The sequence below is a fragment of the Sturnus vulgaris genome, chromosome 12 (assembly GCF_052056855.1).
Source record: "Sturnus vulgaris isolate bStuVul1 chromosome 12, bStuVul1.hap1, whole genome shotgun sequence".
Taxonomy (NCBI): domain Eukaryota; kingdom Metazoa; phylum Chordata; class Aves; order Passeriformes; family Sturnidae; genus Sturnus; species Sturnus vulgaris.
Window position 1 is genome coordinate 1,488,335 of NC_142254.1, and position 20,753 is coordinate 1,509,087.

Consider the following 20,753-nt stretch of genomic DNA (forward strand, 5'->3'; position numbering starts at 1 on the left):
CCTCCGGCATCCCCTCCGGACCCGCTCAGGTACCTCCTGCATCCCCTCCGGACATGCTCAGGTACCTCCTGCATCCCCAGCACCTGCTCAGGTACCTCCTGCAGCCCCTCTGGACATGCTCAGGTACCTCCTGCACCCCCGGCACCTGCCCAGGTACCTCCTGCACCCCCGGCACCTGTTCAGGTACCTCCTGCATCCCCTCCGGACATGCTCAGGTAACTCCTGCATCCCAGGTATCTTTCCCGGGACGTGCTCAAGTACCTTCTCCTGATCTTCAGTTCCTGCCCCAATAGTTCTCCTGCCCCGGTATCTCCCTGCCCTCCCTGGCACCTCCCCGGTCCCTCCCGCAGCCCCAGTCCCCACCCTGCCGTGCTCCCAGCAGTGCAGCCCCAGTGCCGGGGTCAGAGCTGGATGAGCACACAGTGTAAACTGTTGCTGACGGATCAAGCTGTGATCACCAGCCCATCCTCACACTCCTGACACCCTCTGTTTGACCAACACTAACAAAAGAACCAGGAGAGCACGTCAGGGTTTTTACAGACTTTCCTGGGTGGTTTGTCAGTCATTCCAGCCTTTAAAAGTGCTGAAATACTGCCCTGGGTGGCCCAAGCAGCCTAAAAGTGACATCAACTATTCTCATGCAATTTTGTTTTTGTGGTGCCTGTTACATGTGGATTTCAAAGCACTTGTGCAAGAAAACTAAACTGATCAAGACTGTACAATCAATCCAAAGGAAAGCAAGAGACTGACTTGCACAAATTCACACCTCAGGTTTCTGCCTGCCCCTGGTCCGTGACTTCTCTTCTGGATCCCACCAGAATATTCCAGTGATGTGGTTCCAGCCCCTGCCTTCCCAGAAGAGGTAAAGCACCAGCAGAGGCTGCCCGAAGAGCAGCAGGAATTCCTTCCTTGAAGAGCCTCAGAACTTGACAAGGCACTGAACGATTTAACTTTGACCTCACCCTGCTCCGAAGAGGAGAGGAGACCAAAGGCTCCACAGGGCCTTTCCAGTCTGAACTGTACCTAAGGTGAGGTAAATTCTCAGTATTGTAACATTCTCACCTTGTGGTAAGTCAAGATTTACACCTTATGTATTTTAGCCACTTGAGACATATTTTAGGACTTGATAATGTGGATACTAATACACATTCAGTAAAGGAGGAAGTAACAGCTTGTCTGGACTCGGTTGGAGTCTCCTGGAAAAACACCTGGAGTGTGTAAGGGACCCCAATGTCCTCCTTGCGGTCACTCCACCTCGGGATCCCTTTTGGCTCCCACTCTGCCAATAGTTCCACTGGTACTCAACCCTGCTACTGGCAACAGCTCCACTCAGAGACATCTTTTGGAGATGCTTCAATATTTTATTAATAAAAACCTAGAAGTTGCAACAGCTGAAAACATTGGAAGATGTATTTATTGTATCGTTGGCATCATCTTTATTGCAAGTCTCTCAGGTTTTGGTTATCTTGCCTGTTTTCAAGAATTTAAGCCACAGCATAGTGAAAACCTAGAATAACTTAGAATAACTAAAAATAACTTAGAATAAAAAAAAAGTTTTTTTAGTTTAAAAACTAAAAACTTAGAATAACTAAACTTTTTCCATAATAAATTAACTATTGATTCATCATTCCTTTATCAGAACAAATAAAAAATACAGCTGAAATACTAAGGCTATCACAGAAAAATCAAGTTACCAAGGTTTTCAGTAAAGCTTTCTATTAAAAAAATGTGTAATTAGCAGAAATGGTGGTTCTGCTCACTTGAAAAATACACAAGAAAACTGTCCAACTATAAACAGAAGCCAAATTCTATCAGTACTTACTCAGTTCAACAGTGAGTACAGAATTTCTGTAACACTGAAAGATTTTCCTTCACTGTGCAGCAGTGTTTAACCACACATTCAGTGTTTTCTGTCACAGAGACATTTTTCTGCACATGCAACATATTCAATGCATGACAAAATATTAGACCTGCTTTAAACATTTCACTTATTAAGAGGAAACAGATTCAGACACCACATTAACAGCAGTTACAGACATAAAATATTCATTTTAGCACTATATCCTTTTCTTACAAATCATATAGAGCAAGCTACAAAAAGTTAACTCAAAAGTTGCATAAATCAAATTCTCAAGAAGGTTAAATTAAGTTCCAAATTAATGTAATTTTTACCAATAGATATTTTGTTGCCTATGATAGCATTACTTAAAGAAATTGTCAAGTTATGGTAAATTAAATTTACAATGCATAACAATTCTGTAAGTTGTTACTGAAAAACAGGAGTCCAAGCCAACCTAAATTCTCCAAGGGCTCAAGTTGTTCTGGCAATACCTCACTGTTACAAAGGCTGTTCTTGAACATTCTGCCATGATATCCAAAGCACTCTCAGATGATGTTATTGATGTCCTTTGCGGGCTTTTTTCATCTATAAAATTGAGATAAAAGAGAAAATATCAAGATAAATGTTGTCCCAAACCACTGCACAATTATAGACCAGCTTTCAGTAGACAAAGGCTTGTCACTTAATTGCTCCCATGGTCTCCAAAGCACAGGAGCAATGCTCCCTGTGTGAGGGATGCATGGATTAACCACTGGGAAACTGCTGCAGAGGCTCTCACAGACCAGCATCATAACAGAGGCTGAGCAGAGAGGAGACCAACTCCCTGATAAACACAGGGATTAATTCAGAGTCCTTAATGACACTGTCATTCTCTTTGTACCCTGTCAGGTGGCAATGGCAGGTTCCAAAGCCCTTTGGTCTTTCCATACTTTAGTTCTCCCTCTCCAAGCACCAGCCATGATGGAATTACACCAGAGACCAATCTCATGGGCACTGCACTTACACAAGGCACAAGCCCATGGCTGCACACTCTGAAAGCCTGTCTTTATTTCTGCAAGTCACCTCAGGGGCTAACAATGAAAACTGAGCTCACAGCATTTGCCATCAGTAGAAAATTCAGTGGTGAGTACCTGCATCTGTAACCTGTAGTACTTCTTGGAAAGATCAACACTTGTCCGTCCTTTCTGGAAAGGGTAAGACCACAAAATCAAATTCCAGTGGTTGCCCATTTTTTGTACTCCTTTCAAAAGGCAGTTGATTTCTTCAGTTGTGAAATCTTTTCGGGCTCTTCTCTTTTTCAAAGGTGTCATGCTCATGGCCAGGGAACACATTTCATTGCCCTAAAAATAATTATTTTGGTGTCGTTAAGAATTATGTAAATGTACATACTATTTTGCACGTGGAAGTAACATAATATTGGTAATTCAGCATTTAATAGTTGTAAAGAAATGGTCATACAGGCAAGGGAACAATGCTTCTTCAAGGTTTCTTCACTGTCACCACTCACTGAACTACAGAATTTTTCTGTGATCTTCATTTCTTGTGCCTACATAGTTTATTCTTTCAGCAAATGTATTCCTTTAGGTTCCTGTTACTTTCATACTGTGCAAATCTTCATCAATGCAGGAAAAATCAGACCTCCAGATGCATCATTCTGAAAAGATGTCAGCTGAAAAATGCTAAACTCAATTCAGGGCTAAATCAGTATGATTGGAGTAGAATCAACATAGCAATATTTTTAAAATAAGGTTAATTTTGCTACTGGGCTCCTGTTAAAGGTGACTAAAAAAGAAACTATGCAATTCCTAGCGCTTTTATTTGGCCATTTATAAACATGTCAGTGCATGATTAGGCTTTGCATAACTAACCTCATCTTTGTCAAGTGAATGTGTGCAGTTTTCTTTTAAGTTCTGACATTTCTGGCTGCACATCTCTTTGTCTCTCTGTCTCTTCATGTTAGCATCTTGGGTTTTTCGTAAAGCTATGAAATTATGAACAAAGAGGCCACTTGGTCACTTTAAACTAAATAAAATCTACTGAAAAAACTGAATATAAAGCTGTTAAGGACCATTTATTCTAATGAATCTGAATATATAAACGTAGCTTTGTTAGTAATATCTCATTCTCCTTAGATATTTTTTCTCATCATCTACATTAAGGACTATTGATGAACCAGAAGCAAATAATAGTATTATTCATGTTCAAGTGGATTTCTGTGAGAGAAAATGTAACAGTTTATTTAAATTCCTAGCCATTTATCTCCAATAGCAAGGAGAGGTGCTTTTCTCAATGCTCTGACCTAAATGCAAACACTGGTCTTTCAGTTGTACCTATCAGAGAACTAATTTTCTGGTAATACTCACACTTTTCATATACAGGTGTCAAGTTATAGTTGCTAGTCCACCTCATATTTCTACTATGTTCATCTCTCTTTGAAATATTAGATTTGTCTTTTCTATTTGGAGTCAAAAGGATACCTTAAAAATAAATAATGAAAACACAAACAATAAAACATTACACATCTTTCTTAGGAAAAAGCCCAAATCACAAAACACAGGTTATGTTTTAGGAACTAAAATTTAAGAGAGAAACATCTTCTGAGCTATACCACTTATCTGGTCTTGAAAGAAAGACTAGAAAAATCAGTTCACTTCATCTTACAGGAAATGTGTACTTGCTAAAGACTATATATTGCTGTAATGAGCTTTCAAGATGAAATACAGTTGCTTTGGTTGGGTTTTTTTACAGTTTAAAATACCTTTGTGGCTTTCATAAGACAAATTAATTAATTTCTGAATCTGAAGGTGAAAAATATAAACAAATTTAAAAATCAACCTATTAGCTTTAACTGGGCATTCATTAAATAACCATGTAAACAGTCTTTTGAAAATGTATACTAAAAATTAATTTCTGGTGGAAATTTCAAAATTCAAATTTCAATTCTCATTTCAAAGAGGAATTCATTCTAAAGGACTCCCCTCATAGTTTATCACAGGCCCAAGTCCTCAGCAGAGCTCCCAGAAGGAACAGGAATGGGTCTAATGGAATAACATGGCTGGAGCTGCATAAGGAGTGGTGCTGAATGCAGGTTCAGGCAGCTGAGCTCTGCTCTGAGCCTGACTAAATCTCTCCATTTTGGAAAATAATGCCACAGAACTGAGAAATAGCAAATGCCATGGAAGTGACCAGGATTCAAAACAGGATCAACACAATAAGTGCCAGATAACTTTACAGGGAAATAATGAGTATTACACAATTTCATGATTATAGAGGATGCATTTTTCTGGCCTAATAATATACAGATTATTCTCAGAATCTAGAGGGAAAAAAAAAAGAAAATAATTTCTTATCCAGTCTCCCACAGTAAAGTTCTGCAGAAGAGTTAATAGACAGTAAGGGCTTTTCACACCAGTTTCCAAACCAAGCCCTTACTTTGGAAACTATCCTTCTTGCTCCTAAAAGTTGGTATTTCTTTATGCAGCCTGTCTTTCTTCACTGAGGCCAGCAGTGTTTCTGGAAAATATAAGATGAACACTAGTACAAATGCCAGTAAGTAATAACTGTTTAATTTTCAGAATTCATCCTTTAAAATCCTAAAAATATAGGATGTACTTCTATTTAATTCATTAAGATTTCTAAGTATCCTAGACCCCTAAGTGTGTAATATTGAATGAAATTACTTTGGTGTGATGTCATACATCTACTCATATGTATTCCAACTTAATACATTTCTTTCTCTTAGGATTTGACTACTGCTGGCAAACATGAGAGTCTTATCAAAGCCTATAATGAGCGTCTGTCACCATGGCAAGAAACACACAAGATCCTTATTGTACATCAAATTCCACGAGTGAGTTTAAAACAGCAAGACTTTCAGAAGCAAATAAAAAAAGTTCAGAATTTTAAAAGCAATTTAAAAGCAATTTAAATTCCAAGTACTGAAAATAAGCTCCCTACTCTGGTGAGCTGCAGATGTGGTGCTGTTAGCAGCAGCTATCTTGCGGAGCTCCCCTCGGTATCTTTCTTCAGCCTCCAGGATGACTCTGTGCTGCTCACACCTGTGCAGGCAACTCTGCAACATCTTGGTGAAGGTTTTACTGTTCAAGGACAGTCCTGCTGTGCAACCTGGGAAAAATAGGATATTGCAGAAATAGCAATCACAGCTTCTAAAGAAGCCACCACAAAGTTCAGTGTTTCATTTCGCTCACTAGGATCGATTTGACTTCAGGTTTTCCAAATTCATGTCATTTCTATGCACCTTCTTGAAATATTTTGTATTTGTTCTCTTAAAAAAACACATTGTTTTCAACATTTTATGGGACTAAGTTATAATGCACTTCCACTCCAGAAGTACTGAGTGAGGCACACATTCTCTACAGAACTACAAATATTGGTAGGATGGGAAGACACATCATTTCCATTTGTCTCCTGGATAAATGTGCAATCTATATGTATTATGTACTATACGTATTTTTTTAAAAAACTTTGTGTTGTAACAGTTATCTGTGTTAATCTAAATCAATGGCAAGTCTAGTTTAGCCATGAATTCCCTCACAGGAAGCCTTGCTGCTCATTTTTGAGGACATTCCTAGGGTAAATTATGGTTTAGATATCCTTGGATGCTCTCATGGTTAAGTTACATCAGCTGAAGGAGAATTTGTGTGAGGAATCACAGGAAGGGCACAAGTCCATATCTGTAACATTCTACCTTAAGCTAAAGCAGTGCTAAAGTTCAGCTTGAATTTAGTTTGACAACTCGGATAAAAGTAATGTTCAAAAGTGGGTTATAGGCTGCTTTGGGAGTTCTTTGCTTTCTGTGAGCTTTGTTTTGGTGGGGGTTTTTAAATAAAGAAATGTTGGCTTGATTACAAAATCCACTCACAAGTCCAGAGTACCAGCATCATTGTGATGACCTACTGATAGAGCAGGCTGAGGAAGTAGAGCCTGGGCTAACTGAGGGCTGTAGGTGTGGATTACCATGAAACTGCCTGCCTGCACTTCACAGCAGGGAGGCAGAGAGAAGGACTGCAGAACACTGAGGAGGCTTAGCAGGAGAATAAATGAGGGAAATGAATAGGGCTATGTGTTCTTCCTCCCTCTCTGCAAGCAGAGAAAGGAGGAAAACACCTGCTCAAGTATTCTTCCAGTTGAGGGGGGGTCATCTTTTAAATTACTGTATGTTCTGTTTGTCAGTAAACCCACATTATTACATGGACCAAAACTGCAATTTGTCAGGTTTATTTCAATATTTATCTTTTATTTTAGAGGGAAAACGGAAGAGGGAAGAGGAGCAGCTCAGGTTTTATTATTATATAAGGTAATAGAACAGATGTGTTACAATTTCTGTCAAGTCAATCCACTTACTGCACTGCTGAGTCTTTAAGGCTTCTTTATGTACTCCAGAAAGAAAGATCTAAGATAATATTTACCTGAACACCTTAAATCTGCCATTTTATGGGATGAAGATGTTGCTGAAATACTTTTGACACTCTCAGTTTTCTCTGAGCTGAATAAATGCTGATCTAAATGAGGGAGGAAAAAGTCACTAAGAAATGTAACCTATCTTTTGCCATGGTAATCATGCATCAGCCTAACTACATCCAACTGCATTTTCTATTTGTAGATTATTAAAGTTTAATTAATATAACAGCACAAAATCCAAATGAAATTTCTCAAGTTAAATGCCTCACATTCACATTTCTGTAATTCCAGAATAATTATGTTCAATTCAGTGTTTTTTCATCACTCTCCCAAAGCATATGAATTCAACTTGAACATAGCAAATTAACCCTCCAAACTCATATTGCTTAACTAATCCCTATACACTTTATTTCTGTTTGGAATCAGAAGCTGACAAATGTAATGTATTGGAATAGTAAATATTTTCAGTTTAAACAGATGTAATCTGGGGATCAGCTGGTCACCTCTAAAGCTCCCATTCTGGTAAATTCTAATCTAATTAATACTTAGCAATTTTATAAATTAACAGGAAACTAAACAATGAATAAAGATTTGATTGAACAGATCCCAGTTCTGAAATAAATGTATCTGACTAGGATTAATGCAAATCTGCAAAACTTCTCTGAAACACATGTTCACCATGTAGGAACAGCATCAGGCAAAAGTCACTCTCACAGGCAGGTTCTATCCCAGCCTTACAGGCACAGCACCAAACCTGCATATTCTATTAGTGGCTTTCACTGATCAGTACAGGTTAAACACTAAACTTAATCTCGCATACATTCATTTGTATAGTTAAAATCAATTTTAAAAAAGAAAGCTAAAATATGTAGGATAAATGTTCTGGTAAAGTAAAAGAAAAGTAGGATAAATGTTCTGGTAAAATTATATACAATATAAAATTCCAACACTATACAAACCAGTTAAAGGATATTATACTTAAGGCACCTCTCTCATCTAATGACACATAACAAGTGACAAAAAGTGATAAATGTACACAAAACTAATTAAAATCTCATTAAGAACAAAATCAGCTCAGATAGAAATATATGTAGCTATTTGTACCTGATGTGCATGTCTGTTTCATATTTCTAACAGTCTCTGCTGGTTGTTTACATAACTGCTCACTGAGAAGATCAAAATGTGAACAAATTAAACCAAATAAAACAATTTTTAAAGTACATTTACAAACATTCCAAGGGCACAACAAAAAACCATATTAAATATACAAAAGGGAAAACTCTTAAAAAAAAAAATCATTCTAATTATCCCGAGTTTCTGGACTTATGGCACCCAGCATATAATCTGTGCATGTTGGAACCAGTTTCCCAGAGATGTGTGATTGGCATTCCTTGCAGTCTGTTCAGCAGGGAGTGAAGAGCTGTCACTGGTTTCCAGAGCAATTTGCAATGCAGATTCACATAAAACACAAAACTCTCACCAAGTCTTCAGAATACTTTAGCCTTCACCATTTGCAGCAAATGCTCTAAAAGGTAATTGGTTTTTTTCTTTTCTTACAATAATTAACTTCTATGCAACCAACACGCTGCTATGATACCCAAATTGAGCGTTTTTGTGTTCCTGACTCCCTCTGAAAGCTGCAGGAGCAAGGAACCTGATCCATGGTTACCTTCCAGTAGCTCCTGTGTTCATACAAACACATATTGAAAAAGAGAGGTTTTTTTAATTGATATTTTTACAATTTTGTGCATCAGAGCCCAGAACAACAGCTAAAGAAGCTGTGAAATTATGCTAACCAGTAGCAAAGCAACATTTACCTGAATGTACCATGGAAAATATCCAGGCTCTTGGTGATTTCTGTGGTAGTTGCAAAGTAACAACATTATAACAGGAAACTGCACAGAGCAAGGTGCAGCCAGACACATTAAAAAAGCACAGTAAAAATGTAGAACTCAAAAAGCCCAAAACAATACATAAATCCCCCCCCCAAAATGTAGTTTTGCTCATACTTTTCCATTGACTGTCTTGAGGGATATTCCACATATAAACTCAAGAAAATGGAATCTGTATTTATCATTGCAAGTAGGCTATAAATAATTTTGGGTTTATCAATAGGAAAGATAAACACAAGCAGCAAAAGAGGAAAATTAGCATTAGTGTGAGAGCAACGAGCAAGAGAACAGGGAATGACCAAACAGGGCTGTTCCTTTCTCTTCCCATGCGGGGCAGCACTGCAACACGAGGGGAGAACAGCAGCCGTGCAGAAACCTTTCCCCCTGCTTTGCAGACACTCCAGTTTCAGTGTTTTTCCAAGCAGTTCTCTACCTGTTGTTTCCCTAGTAAGTGCACATTACAGAAACCATTGTGGTTTTGTCCAAACCAATGGGCTAAATCTTGAGGTGTTACATCCGTGAGAACCCTGGGGCAAAGGCCACAGATGAATTTCAGCACTATGCTGAAAGCACTCGAACGTGCCCTGCAGGAGGCTCTCGGTACAACACCAGCGCTCAGAGATCAGCAGCTTTGTTACTGCAGTGACTGATCTTTGATCTGTGACCTCAAAGACAATCTCTGGTGAGCCACCAAAGGGCTACATCTTTCCATTAGCATAAAACCCCATAGTTGGTAACAGATAATTTAAAAGCTTGTCAGTTTGGAATGACTAAAGAAAAGCAACTTATTATTTCTGCTTAGGTATAAGATTCTTACCCTGCCTGAAGACCAGACTGATTTTTTCCACAAGCAGTTTCTCCATTTATACTGTGACTTTGAGGTACACTGTCTGTTTGCAGGTCAGTGACTGGACATGGAATGTTCCTCTGTTCAGTTTGTCTGGTAGAAGCTGCATCCATAGTGTTCCCTGTTTCATTTTTTTGTGGAGCAGAAGTTAGAGATGGAGCAAGAACCTCATTATTCAACTTTGAGGTCAACTGTGGACAACAGACATCTTTCTGTGTTCTTTTTGTGTACTTCTTTGGATCAGCAGGATTCACTCCATGGGATTTTAATACTTCTGAATTGGCTACTGAAGATTTGTCTACAAATGTTTCTCCTTGCACTCCTTTCTGTATTGGAAAATACGGTTAGTGACTATGTGAGCTCTATAAAAATGTTAAATAAATTCAGTAACAGGATTAACTAGATAGTCTAATTCTGAGGGTTAAGCAAATTCCAGAGAAGCTTCAGAAAACCCCCTTATTGAGCTGAGAGCCAACAAGACAGCAATGCCACTGAAGGTGTTGAGGGGGTACTTCCTAAGTTCTAATTTCAGGCTGAAGCAAGGAATTTCCTACTAATACAAGGCACCGATAGAACTTAAGAGCCATCTAAATAACTCATAAACCTGCTGTTCCAAACCCACAGATACTTAACAGCTTTGAAGCACAAGGAAAATATGAAACAACTTTATCTCAGCTTATGTTCACATTCTCCTTTATCATCTATCCCATCACAGCCAAACAACCCTGAGCATTTCATGCATGCAAATATTAAAATTATAGGTTTGAATGGCAAGCAATTAAAAACAAATTCAATTTACTTTTCCATCTCATAGAAAATCTGGGTTTACAATAAACTCAAATACTTCATATAATACAGATGCTTCCATTCTCTGCACACCTGTAAGTCAGTCTGATCTACAATAATGAGAAAAGTTGCAAACAAACCCAACATTTTTCCTGGGTTTCTTTGCTCACATTGAAATTATCTTAAGGATTTACTTTTGCTTTCTCCTTAAACTCTAGAAAGATGTGATTAGTATTATCCTACTTTGGTAAATAGGCCAACCTCATCATGCTCTTTTTCAAAGGAATTTATTCTGTGTAAAATTTCTTTTGCTTTCTTCCAGTAGTCTTGTAGACAACTTTTTCTGACTTGCACATCCAATTCTTCTGCACTGTTCACAGTTAATGAGTTATCATATAATTTCAGAGACAGCTGTTCAGCTTTATAAAATATAAAACAACATTAATATTTAAAATTGTATCAATTGGCATTTTTTAAAGTATTTATTGTATTTTAGTATGCTGAGGGACAGCCCAAATAATTGAATGCTAAATAGCAATTTTTATAAAGCTTAAATTTATACATAAATGCTAATACACTTGAAATATAAACTTGAGTTACAAGAGTTGAGCTTGCAATTATAGTTACTATAAACTGTTTGCACAATGATGCTGTGAAAAAAAAAAAAAAGACTTTTCATTGATTTAACTCTGGGTCCTTTACCAGTGTGAGTCTTTCTTTTTTAAAAAACAATTCCATATTAATGGACACTACAAATCCCCATACCCTCTTATATTACACAAACCTCTCAGCTGTGCCTACAGCACAAAAATGTAGATACAGGTTTGTTAGAAATTGCACACCCTCCAGCTCTAGAGATTAGAGGACAAGGTCTCTCTGTTTCATGGGTGGTATTGTACAGATAATTAATAAAATATGGAAACAGGGGACCAAAAATACATCCTACTTCAGAAAAAAAATAAATTAAGATTTCTTAATATTAGAAATTAATCTAGTCACAGTGATTTCAGGCTTGCTTATCTCATGGTTTATACTCTCTCTCGTGGTACATCCCCAGGAAGAGAGTATCCACTGGGTGTTAAATGTCAAAGTTCCTATTTTCCACAGAGTTTATAGATGGGAAAGCTTTAAGAACTGGCCCTACGTGGAGAGGTCTCACAAATGAATTATTGCAACACTGTTGGAATTTTTACTTCCCTCTTTTTCTGCCTAAGTCAGTTCTTGATGACAAATAAGCAATTTTCTGTGCAGAAAACAAACATCTATTGGAGGACACAAAATTACAAAGCTGCAACAATTAAAAGCACGTGGGGAATCAACAGAACACAGAGATGGAGATAATCACTGTCATTTTTAAAGCAATACCAGCAAGCTTACTCATTTGTTTGCAGTTCTGCAGCACAAAAGTAGCAGTTTTTATGAGTTCCTCGTCCTGAGATTCTGTCAATACCTGAATCATAAGTGGCAGACCATTGTTCTGAAGCAGCTCACACTGGTTTTCTTCTAGAACAGGACATTATAAAGGAAAATAGGTCAGATTCAGCCCCACGCACTTTAACCTCACAGTAATTTTAGGAGCCAATACTGGCAACTTTCTGAAAGTTTCTGTAGAAAAAGAGATTTTCATTACAGACCCAAGACTGCTGCAGTGACATCAGGAGAACTTTACATCACACAGGATGATTTGACCAGAACTCAGATTTCTATAGAAAAACTGAAGGACGACTGACACAAATTATAGTATGGAGTTCCAAGCTCATTTAATTGTGGCCTAAAACATTCAAATAATGACTTTTGTATTTCTTTTCTTCAATTACCTGCTCTTGGAGTAGATATGCTACATTTCTGTGAGCCCTGAGATGCATAAATATCAAAATCTCAAGGTTTATAATTAAAAAAAGGAAATTACAAGTTTAATCCTGGTCTAGCCAATCTATTCCTCCTCATTTATTATTTAATTAGCTAAATTTTTATAGTGATCTATTTGCATATGTATTCCTATAACTGATAACTTGCTAAAATAGTTTTCTTGTTTAAACTTAAAGGGAATTTTAAAAAGTAAATATTTTTATTTTGACAGTGTTGACATTTTAAGAGAAAGCTTTTTTCTGTTGGTTTAATCATTTTTCTATTCAAAAGACATTTTCCATTAAGTCTTATTTCAATAATTCATTAAAAAAAAATCTGTTCAAATAAATTTAAGACCCATTGAGCTAATTATTAAACGTTATTGGCACTCGGAGGATGAAAACCAACCAGAATTTTTGAACATAAGCCCTTTTTCTTGTTTATCTAAACATACATGAGAAAAAACAGTCGTACAAATGAACTTTCCTTTCTATTTGCTTGCACTTCCACAAAATACCAACTGAAGTGCTGTATGTAACCAGATATGCTTGGGCAAGCCCTGAGGAGCATGACAAAAACATTTCAGGGCTACCTACTGTTTATGTGTCTTGAAAACCAACGCTCTTACATGGCTTCTACAAATGTTACTGGCCTTGTAAGCAGTGGACAGAAGCTGTATGGGCCAAAGACCATGAAAAGAGAGCTCAAGACAGCTCATTTGCTGTGTCTGGATTGTAGTAGCTTTCAGGTCGGGATTAATTATTCCCTGAGATCCCTAAGCCCAGCTCTAAATTCTTGCATATGAGTCTACTTTTTCAAAGCTACTAAGGACACTTCCTGCTAACAAGCTTTAAAATTTAAAGATGGAACATCATAGGAAATTTTTCTCTGAATATTGACGAAATGTTATTTAAGAGAACTCTCCCTCGTGTTCCAGTCTTGATGAAATGACACCACTGGAGGAGTCAGTATATGAGAATTTAGGTAAAGCTGACAGACAGGAAAAAGAAAAAGTAAATCTTACCACAAACTTCAGTACAGTGTCCAATTGTTAGAATAATACTGACTTTTTCTTCTGTGCTCAGTGTCTCATTGGACAGCAGCTTCAGCAGCTCTGACACAGTGTGATACTTTGCCAAGACAACACCCATAGCAGCTGTTCATTAAAATAATTGGAAGGAAAATAAACTAGATAATGAGTGTACAGGAATTATCCAAGGATAAAATGCTGTGTTTTGAGGGAGCCCTACAGACCCCTCAAAGCCTTGGGCCTACTCAGCCCTGCCGTACTCTGCCTTTTAACAGTCCAGATTACCCCACCCCTCCTGTGCTGCTCCCAAATCCAGCCCTGCCCATCCTTCCAGCCTGTGTTCCATGGAGATGAGGCAGAAGATCTGAGGAACAAGGGCTTTGCACTGTGCAAGTTTTGGAGATCCCTGCTGAGTTTCTCCAGATCCTTTGTCAGCTCCAGCATGGAGCCAGAGAGTTGAATAAGCTTTGACACACAGAGTATTTGCCATAAAAAGAGCAGGGGTCGAGCCCTTCCTGGCACTGGGAACACTACAGTCCATCCATGCTGAGGCCTAGTCCTGGCACACACCAACTGATCTGAAACTATATCCAGAACTAGTGCAGGCTCATGCTTTTAAACTTCTGTGAACTTCTGTTTTAAGCTCTTATGGCAAAAGTGGGAAACAGACCAACCATGGCCACAGCACAGGCTTGTCAGGATCACAGGTTTCTCCAAACCTTCTGATGGAATACACAAGACCCCTTAGGAGAGCAGCACCCAGCCAGCAAACCAGAGCAGAGGTGTGCTGTGTAGAAACACCACATTTGTTCAGCTCCGCCTCTGAATTACTAAAGCTTCATAAAGCTACACAATTTATTCTTCAGGTATAGGTCTAACTCCAGGATCCAAAGTGACTGGCCAAATCCAGGCCCAGAGCGGAGCTTTACTTACCCTGGACTAGCTGTGGCATCTTAGTTTGAATTTTCAGGAGTGTTTAAAATACACTGTATTCATTTTAGCAACAATGAGACAGTAATCCACCTTAGATGAACTGAATCACTCCCCACTTACACCTTTGAATTTTAAAAAACACTGCAACATCCGCTAGGATGTATTTAACTTAACTGCCTTTAAGCATCCATTTTTACAGCTTTTCCACCAGCACAAGACTTAAAAAATTGCATTTTAAAATTACCATAGATAATAAACGTCTTCACTCACAGTTATTAGCAATGCAGGCATCCATTGTCTTTGTTACTACCACTGCAAGTTTCATGCTGGAGAGACTCAAACAGGAATCACGCAGAAGCTCAAGGAGAACTTTGGCTAATGTATCCAATCCTCCAATAGAAACAAAATATTTCTGCACATATGCTTAGTGAAAAATAGGGGGGGAAAAAAAAGTGATTTAAGCAACAGAGTTTGCAAGTTGTTTTAGCATTTCACCAAGTAAGTCCATCACAGTTTTTCTCTGCATGCGTTAGTCATTACATTTCTTATACAACAGAAGCTGGATATACATTAATCTCAAGAAATGTAGTAACTGCATATAAAATAGTTACAGGAAAACATGACCCTAATATGTGCACACAAATGGCAAACGTCATGCCTGAGTTTTACCTAAGTAATTTTTTTCAGTCATGTAACAATGAATTTTATTTAGAAATACTTTTAATCAAGACAGCTTCCAAATAGCCACAATCTGGTTACATTTCATAAGGTCAGTAAAACTATTGGTGGACTTGAGCACAGTGCAGTGTAAGTAAAGATGGTGGAATACAGTTGTTAGAGTAAAGGTTGGAAGAACAACAAATGACTTTGTAGAGATTGACAAGAAAGAAAGAAATATTTACCTAATTTACTTTTATCAAATGCAAAACTGTAAAAGCTGGAGCTGCACTTACGGTTATTTGCAACTGTGAGACCAAGAAATGAACAAATGGGACGAACTATCCCAGGCTCTGTGCAGCTCTCCAGCCACTCTTTGGCATAGGGAAAAACTGAACAGCAAATGTTTTGATTATCTTCTGGAAAAATAAAAACAAATTACCCCAAATCAAAACAATGAAATGAAATTTCAGCTGAATGGTAGAAATTAAACCAAAGTGTTACCAATCTGGAGAATATCTTTAAACTTCTTTCACAATTTTCAGAGCAACACGTACCATTCTGGGGGTTGTTGACACAGGCACAGAGAGTGCTGCACACTGAGGACCAGAGCTGATAGCAGGGATCCGTGTTTTCATCTGACACATTCTTCTCAGAGGTGGAGAGAGTTGTTCTGTTAAGGACAATGCAAACAAGTCCCAAATAGTCAAGGAAACATAGCTGCTAACTAATCTATGATTTGTCTGTTTGAATTGCAACCCTGTTTACCTGAATAACTGCAGCAACAGGCTGATGCAGCCTGTATCTCTGACATAGGTTTGCCCATTTTCTAAAAGAGAACACACACAAGACTCCAAAGAGAAATGCAATTGCAGAAAAAATCTTAACATCAAGTTTAACTTACATACATAGATTCCCTTTCCTAAGCACATATCCTCCCCTGAAGTAAATACAAAATCATATCAATATATTGGTAAACAGCCTTTCTATGCTCTCTTTTTCTATACACTCTATGGGTTTGCATTTGCAAACTATATTTTTAGAACTAAATCATGTTCTGCTGTTTAAGGAAATCCTAATGAGCAGCTTAGACAATTCAAGTTCAGTTACATGCAAATATTCATCTTTATAAATTAACTTCACCAAAACATTACTTATTGAATGTTCCAAATTTTGTACTGCAGATTGGCAAATAGAAAAAGTGTTACAGTAACACAGAAAAAACCCAACTTACTATTATTTGAAACCAGTACTAAGATGACATAAACAGACATTCTTTTCAAGTTCACACCAGAATCCTTTGTAATTAAAAACAAAATGAGGTCTTCAAATAATGCGGAAGTACACAAAGTCTGTTGACAATATACTGAAAACAGAAAGTGAAAACAATTAAGTCCTGAAGTAAACTACCCATAATCCTAAATTATTAAGTCTCACTTGTGGCAAGTACATGGGGAGTGAAGACAAGGCAGGACTATGAAGCGACTGAGGGCTTCCCCCTCGCAGTGAGTTCTATACCAACCAGGACCCTGGCAGGCTTTGGAAAAATCCAGGAGTCATTTAACAACTGCTACTGAGGGAAAAGGGGACTACAGGTGTCTGGTGACTTAAAGACACCCTGTGCGCACAAATCAACAAGGCACTGATCAAATCTGGGGATGGGCAGGGCAACTGGGGCACCTTCATTGCCCCTTGCTCCAAGTGACAATTCTGTTGTCTCATTCTGTGAGACCAAAAGAAAATGGAGACAAAGCACATGCACAAGTAATGACAGGGGGCCATAACGCACTCAGAAACACAAGAAATTTTATTTTTATTACCATTACTCTCTATAATAACCCCCAATGTAAATAAAGCTGCTTCCTTTACGATGCAATGAACACTCGACTTGGCAAGGTCATTTATAAACATCAAACCACCAATTTCTCGAAAGTATTCGCTTGCTTCACCTACAAGGGGAAAAAAAGAACAGAAACTTTTGCTTTTGTTTCTCTGCAAAACGAAAGGCTTCTAAGATTTTCCAACATCTCAAACCTTATATCCTTTTTCAACATTTTTACAGTGCCCACCAGCTTCTTGACATACATGGTGAACATAAATGACTGCACTGTTTCTAAGGGAAAGCATTTCTTACTGTTTTGTTGGCAAATGGAATAGATAGTGATCAAAGCCTCTTTCTGAGACAGAGGGCAGTCCATCTGATATTTAAGGCATTCAAGCAGTAAGTTCAGATCTGTTTTCATATCTAGGAGCAAACACAAAAACACTCCATTAAAATTGTTATATTTTCTATATATTAATCTAGTCAATATTAGAATAAACCTGCCCAAAATGTAGTATGTACATGTATTTTAAAAAAGAGGGGAAAGTGAGCCAAAATTGAGCTTTATCACTTCTATTTACCCACAAACAACAAACCTAGAAATATTTCTGTCCATAGTTGGTTATTTCAGCATGATTTCCCTTGTAGAGTAACAGCCTCCCTTCAATATTTCTGGTCTTAAATTACTAGTAATTGTTAGTAAGTGTGATGTAAACTACTAAATATTAAATTCACAATTTCAAGGTGCATTAAGTGTAAATAATACACAACCATTAAAATATTCAGAGTGCAAATACAGTTGAAAATCTATGGAGTAGTAAGGAAAAAGCCAAGAGCACAAGGCTGCTCTGTGGTACTGAGTTACAGGAGACATAAATCATGCAGCAGCAGAGCCCTCAATCGAGTGGTAAGAGATGCAACACAAAATATTCTCTGGACACCTACACACAACGCTAGCTGGGTAAACACACTTGGAAAATCTGTTTCTTAGTCTTTGGGGTATAACTAAAAGGCTTATTTGATAATTATTTCTAACTGTGACAGAAGGAATTGTTCATTGTAAACCCTTACATGTAAGGTTTGGGAGTTCTTAAAGAAGTGAAAATACAATAAAAATGTGGATAAATATTAGCAAATTTAAAAAGAAAAAAGGGAGATTTTGTGGTTGTGTGCTTTACTACGTGTAGGTTTGTCATTGGATTTACCCTTTGCATATCCAATACAGTATCCAAAATTTGGCAACAAGGAAAAGAACATTTTCCCAACTGCTCACCACTCCATGACAGGCCTATCACAGTCTACTAAAACTTTGTAAAATTGATGCAGGTTATAATGACAAATTATATTAGATATCTTACCACACGGATTTTTCTGCACCTTTTGAGTGTTCATTTTTGTTTTATCTCTGTTCTTGCTCTACAACAGCAAGGAAAAAAGTATGTTCAGTTCTGTTCAGATTAGCAGTGTTTATATTATTTGCAGTATGAATGACATCATTTTTCTAAAAGGCACTCTTTCCAGTTCTATGCTTTTACTCTGTCATCTCAGACACATGCAGTTAAATGTATTCTTGCATGGCAAAGTTCTCCTTGGGAAATAGAGTATTTTATAATAACCCTGCATTTGTAACTACCAGGTTATCATCTTTTGAAAGTGGACATTCAACAGAAATCAGGTCATTCCATGTTACCACTGAGGGGCACTGTCAGTAAAGAATTTTCCCTGCTATGTGGCACTGATCACAACAAAGCTGATCCAATTTTCTTTACAAGAGTGGCCAACTTTGACATCAGCCAACAACTGGCACTAAGACCAAGTGATGTTACTTAGGGAGTGAACACTATAAAACACTCAGCCTGCTGCTGCTCAAGAAGTCACCAAGCCATCAGCATGGTTCTCATAGTACCAATCAAACCAAAGGCAATGAGCACAGAGACATATTCCTTACAGAAAGAATTTACTTAAATTCACAAAAGACATGGTCATATTACATGAACCATGTAACATACAAAATCCCACAACATTGATTTTTCACAAACCCAAGGTGGCAGCCCCACAGAAAAGAAGAGCAGACTGACATTCAGGTTCGGAGGCAGAAAGAAAGTCCCTCAAACATGCCCCAAGTCCCAAACAAAAAAGGTGATGCAAGCATCACAGTAACCCATTACATTTCTCAAAAAAATTGCTTAGCTCCAAGTAGAAACTTTCAATCAGGGGGGACTCCAGCTTACTAATGGATTCGTTTTCCTTCTGGAAGTGGAGCAAAGGCTCAAAGCAGTATCATTGTCATCTCAATGAAGACAGCCAGCTTTACTTTCTGTTTAGTGTTACTGATCGTCCCCTTTCCTTTGCTGCTTCCATCAGACAGAGAGAATTTAGAGAGTTCATCTCCCTTTAGCCTTTCAGAAGTGATAACAGACATGCATTTCATTTTCCTGCAATCCAACCCTGCCACAACAGGCAGAAGCTTGCGAGCCTTCCTCAGCTCTTTGTCCTACTGCTACCACCCCAACAGCTTAAGGAACAACAAAAACCACCCCCAAAAAAGGAAGGCTGTAAAAATGACTTCACTCTGGACCTAATTGCATTTCAGAAGAGTTTAATTTAATACATCTTTAGACAATTATACAATATAGGAAGCACAAGGGGTTTAAAACTGTATGTATACAAGGATACATCTTGACCTTACCTGGATCTTTAACTTCTGCAACCTACAAAAGGCACATAAAATAGTATTTATAAGCCAGCCTACATTCCTTAGATGCAAATAGCTCATCTCTGTTGCAACTAGATTTGCTTCAACAAGCACCTGGCAAAGGTTGCGCATAAAACAGATTACCTCTTCTCCATCAGCTATGGAAAAGAACCCAGTCACATGCCCTCAAACCTCAAAAGCCACTCCCGGAGAAGTGCAGACTGTCAATGTGTGTGTTCAGCAGCACCGGAGCACATGGCTGGCACGGTCAGTAGACCAGGCAGCCTCGGCGGCACTTATCCTTTGGAACGCAGGGACCAAAGGCCACAGGGGACAAGTGCGGATTGTTGGTGTCCTGTGGAAACCAAAGCCCACAGCAGCAGCTGAGGCCGTGAGGACTTGGGGGTGTCCTGGCCTATTTCAGCTCCTCCCCACCCTCCTCCCTCAGATCAGCCGTGTGTGATTTACAGCTCATTATCAGAGCTCCGCTTTGAAGTCTTAGCAAGCACTCCACATCAGCCCAAATACAAAAAGGAAAGAACATATGAAAATTTTAAAATGCAAAGGTGGGGTGGAGTGGTGTGAGGAAGGCAACCGTCTAAAGATGAAACAGCAGCTGCGTTCTTCGGTGGGAGTGCTGGCGACTCCCGAGGGAGAAAATGGGTCACGGCTCAGGTACCGCTGACCCGGCGGTGCGGGTGGCTCCGGCCAGGCCCGGAGGCGAGGCGGGTCCGCACTGCTGATGGCCGGGCTGAGGGGGACGGGATCGCCGGGTTGACTGCGATGGGATGGCCGGGCTGACAGGGACGGGAACGCCGCGATGAGGGGCAGCGGCGGCCCCGCGGAGCTGAGGGCGGCGCCCGGCCCGGCCCCTCAGGGCGCGGCCGCCCTCGGATTCGGGACAGCGCTGAGCCTTCCCCTCAGCCCGACGGGAAGCGCTTGCAATTGTAGAACCATCAGGGCTGGAAACGATCTTTAACAC

The 20,753-nt window shown here is 38.8% G+C and overlaps 1 protein-coding gene and 1 long non-coding RNA gene across 2 annotated transcripts; one reads left to right on the forward strand and one right to left on the reverse strand.

Moving 5' to 3' along the window:
• The first annotated feature begins 216 nt into the window (after positions 1-216).
• On the forward strand, positions 217-8,481 carry LOC148222310 (uncharacterized). The gene is made up of 3 exons (XR_015806186.1): positions 217-1,028; positions 5,322-5,389; positions 5,583-8,481. It is a non-coding gene; the product is annotated as an uncharacterized LOC148222310 (long non-coding RNA).
• Positions 1,341-20,220, reverse strand: TERB1 (telomere repeat binding bouquet formation protein 1). The gene is made up of 20 exons (XM_088171797.1): positions 18,435-20,220; positions 17,389-17,499; positions 17,075-17,203; positions 16,489-16,620; positions 16,023-16,083; positions 15,812-15,927; positions 15,551-15,673; positions 14,868-15,020; positions 13,659-13,790; positions 12,164-12,289; positions 11,048-11,205; positions 9,971-10,326; positions 8,366-8,427; positions 7,270-7,362; positions 5,798-5,965; positions 5,273-5,353; positions 4,204-4,317; positions 3,709-3,821; positions 2,971-3,180; positions 1,341-2,425 (listed from the first exon to the last, which is right to left on the reverse strand). Exons 1-20 carry the CDS (start codon positions 18,466-18,468, stop codon positions 2,396-2,398), a joined length of 2,502 nt encoding a protein of 833 aa, XP_088027923.1. The 5' UTR covers positions 18,469-20,220; the 3' UTR covers positions 1,341-2,395.
• Between the last annotated feature and the right edge of the window lie 533 nt (positions 20,221-20,753).

Coding starts and splice junctions, on each gene's coding strand:
- TERB1 (XM_088171797.1), bottom strand. CDS start 18,468: ATGAACACTCAAAAGGTGCAGAAAAATCCGTGTG. Junction 17,204..17,388: donor TTCCATTTGCCAACAAAACA/GTAAGAAATGCT, acceptor TTCCCCTTGTAG/GTGAAGCAAGCGAATACTTT. Junction 10,327..11,047: donor TTGAAAAAGAGCATGATGAG/GTTGGCCTATTT, acceptor TTTCCAATACAG/AAAGGAGTGCAAGGAGAAAC.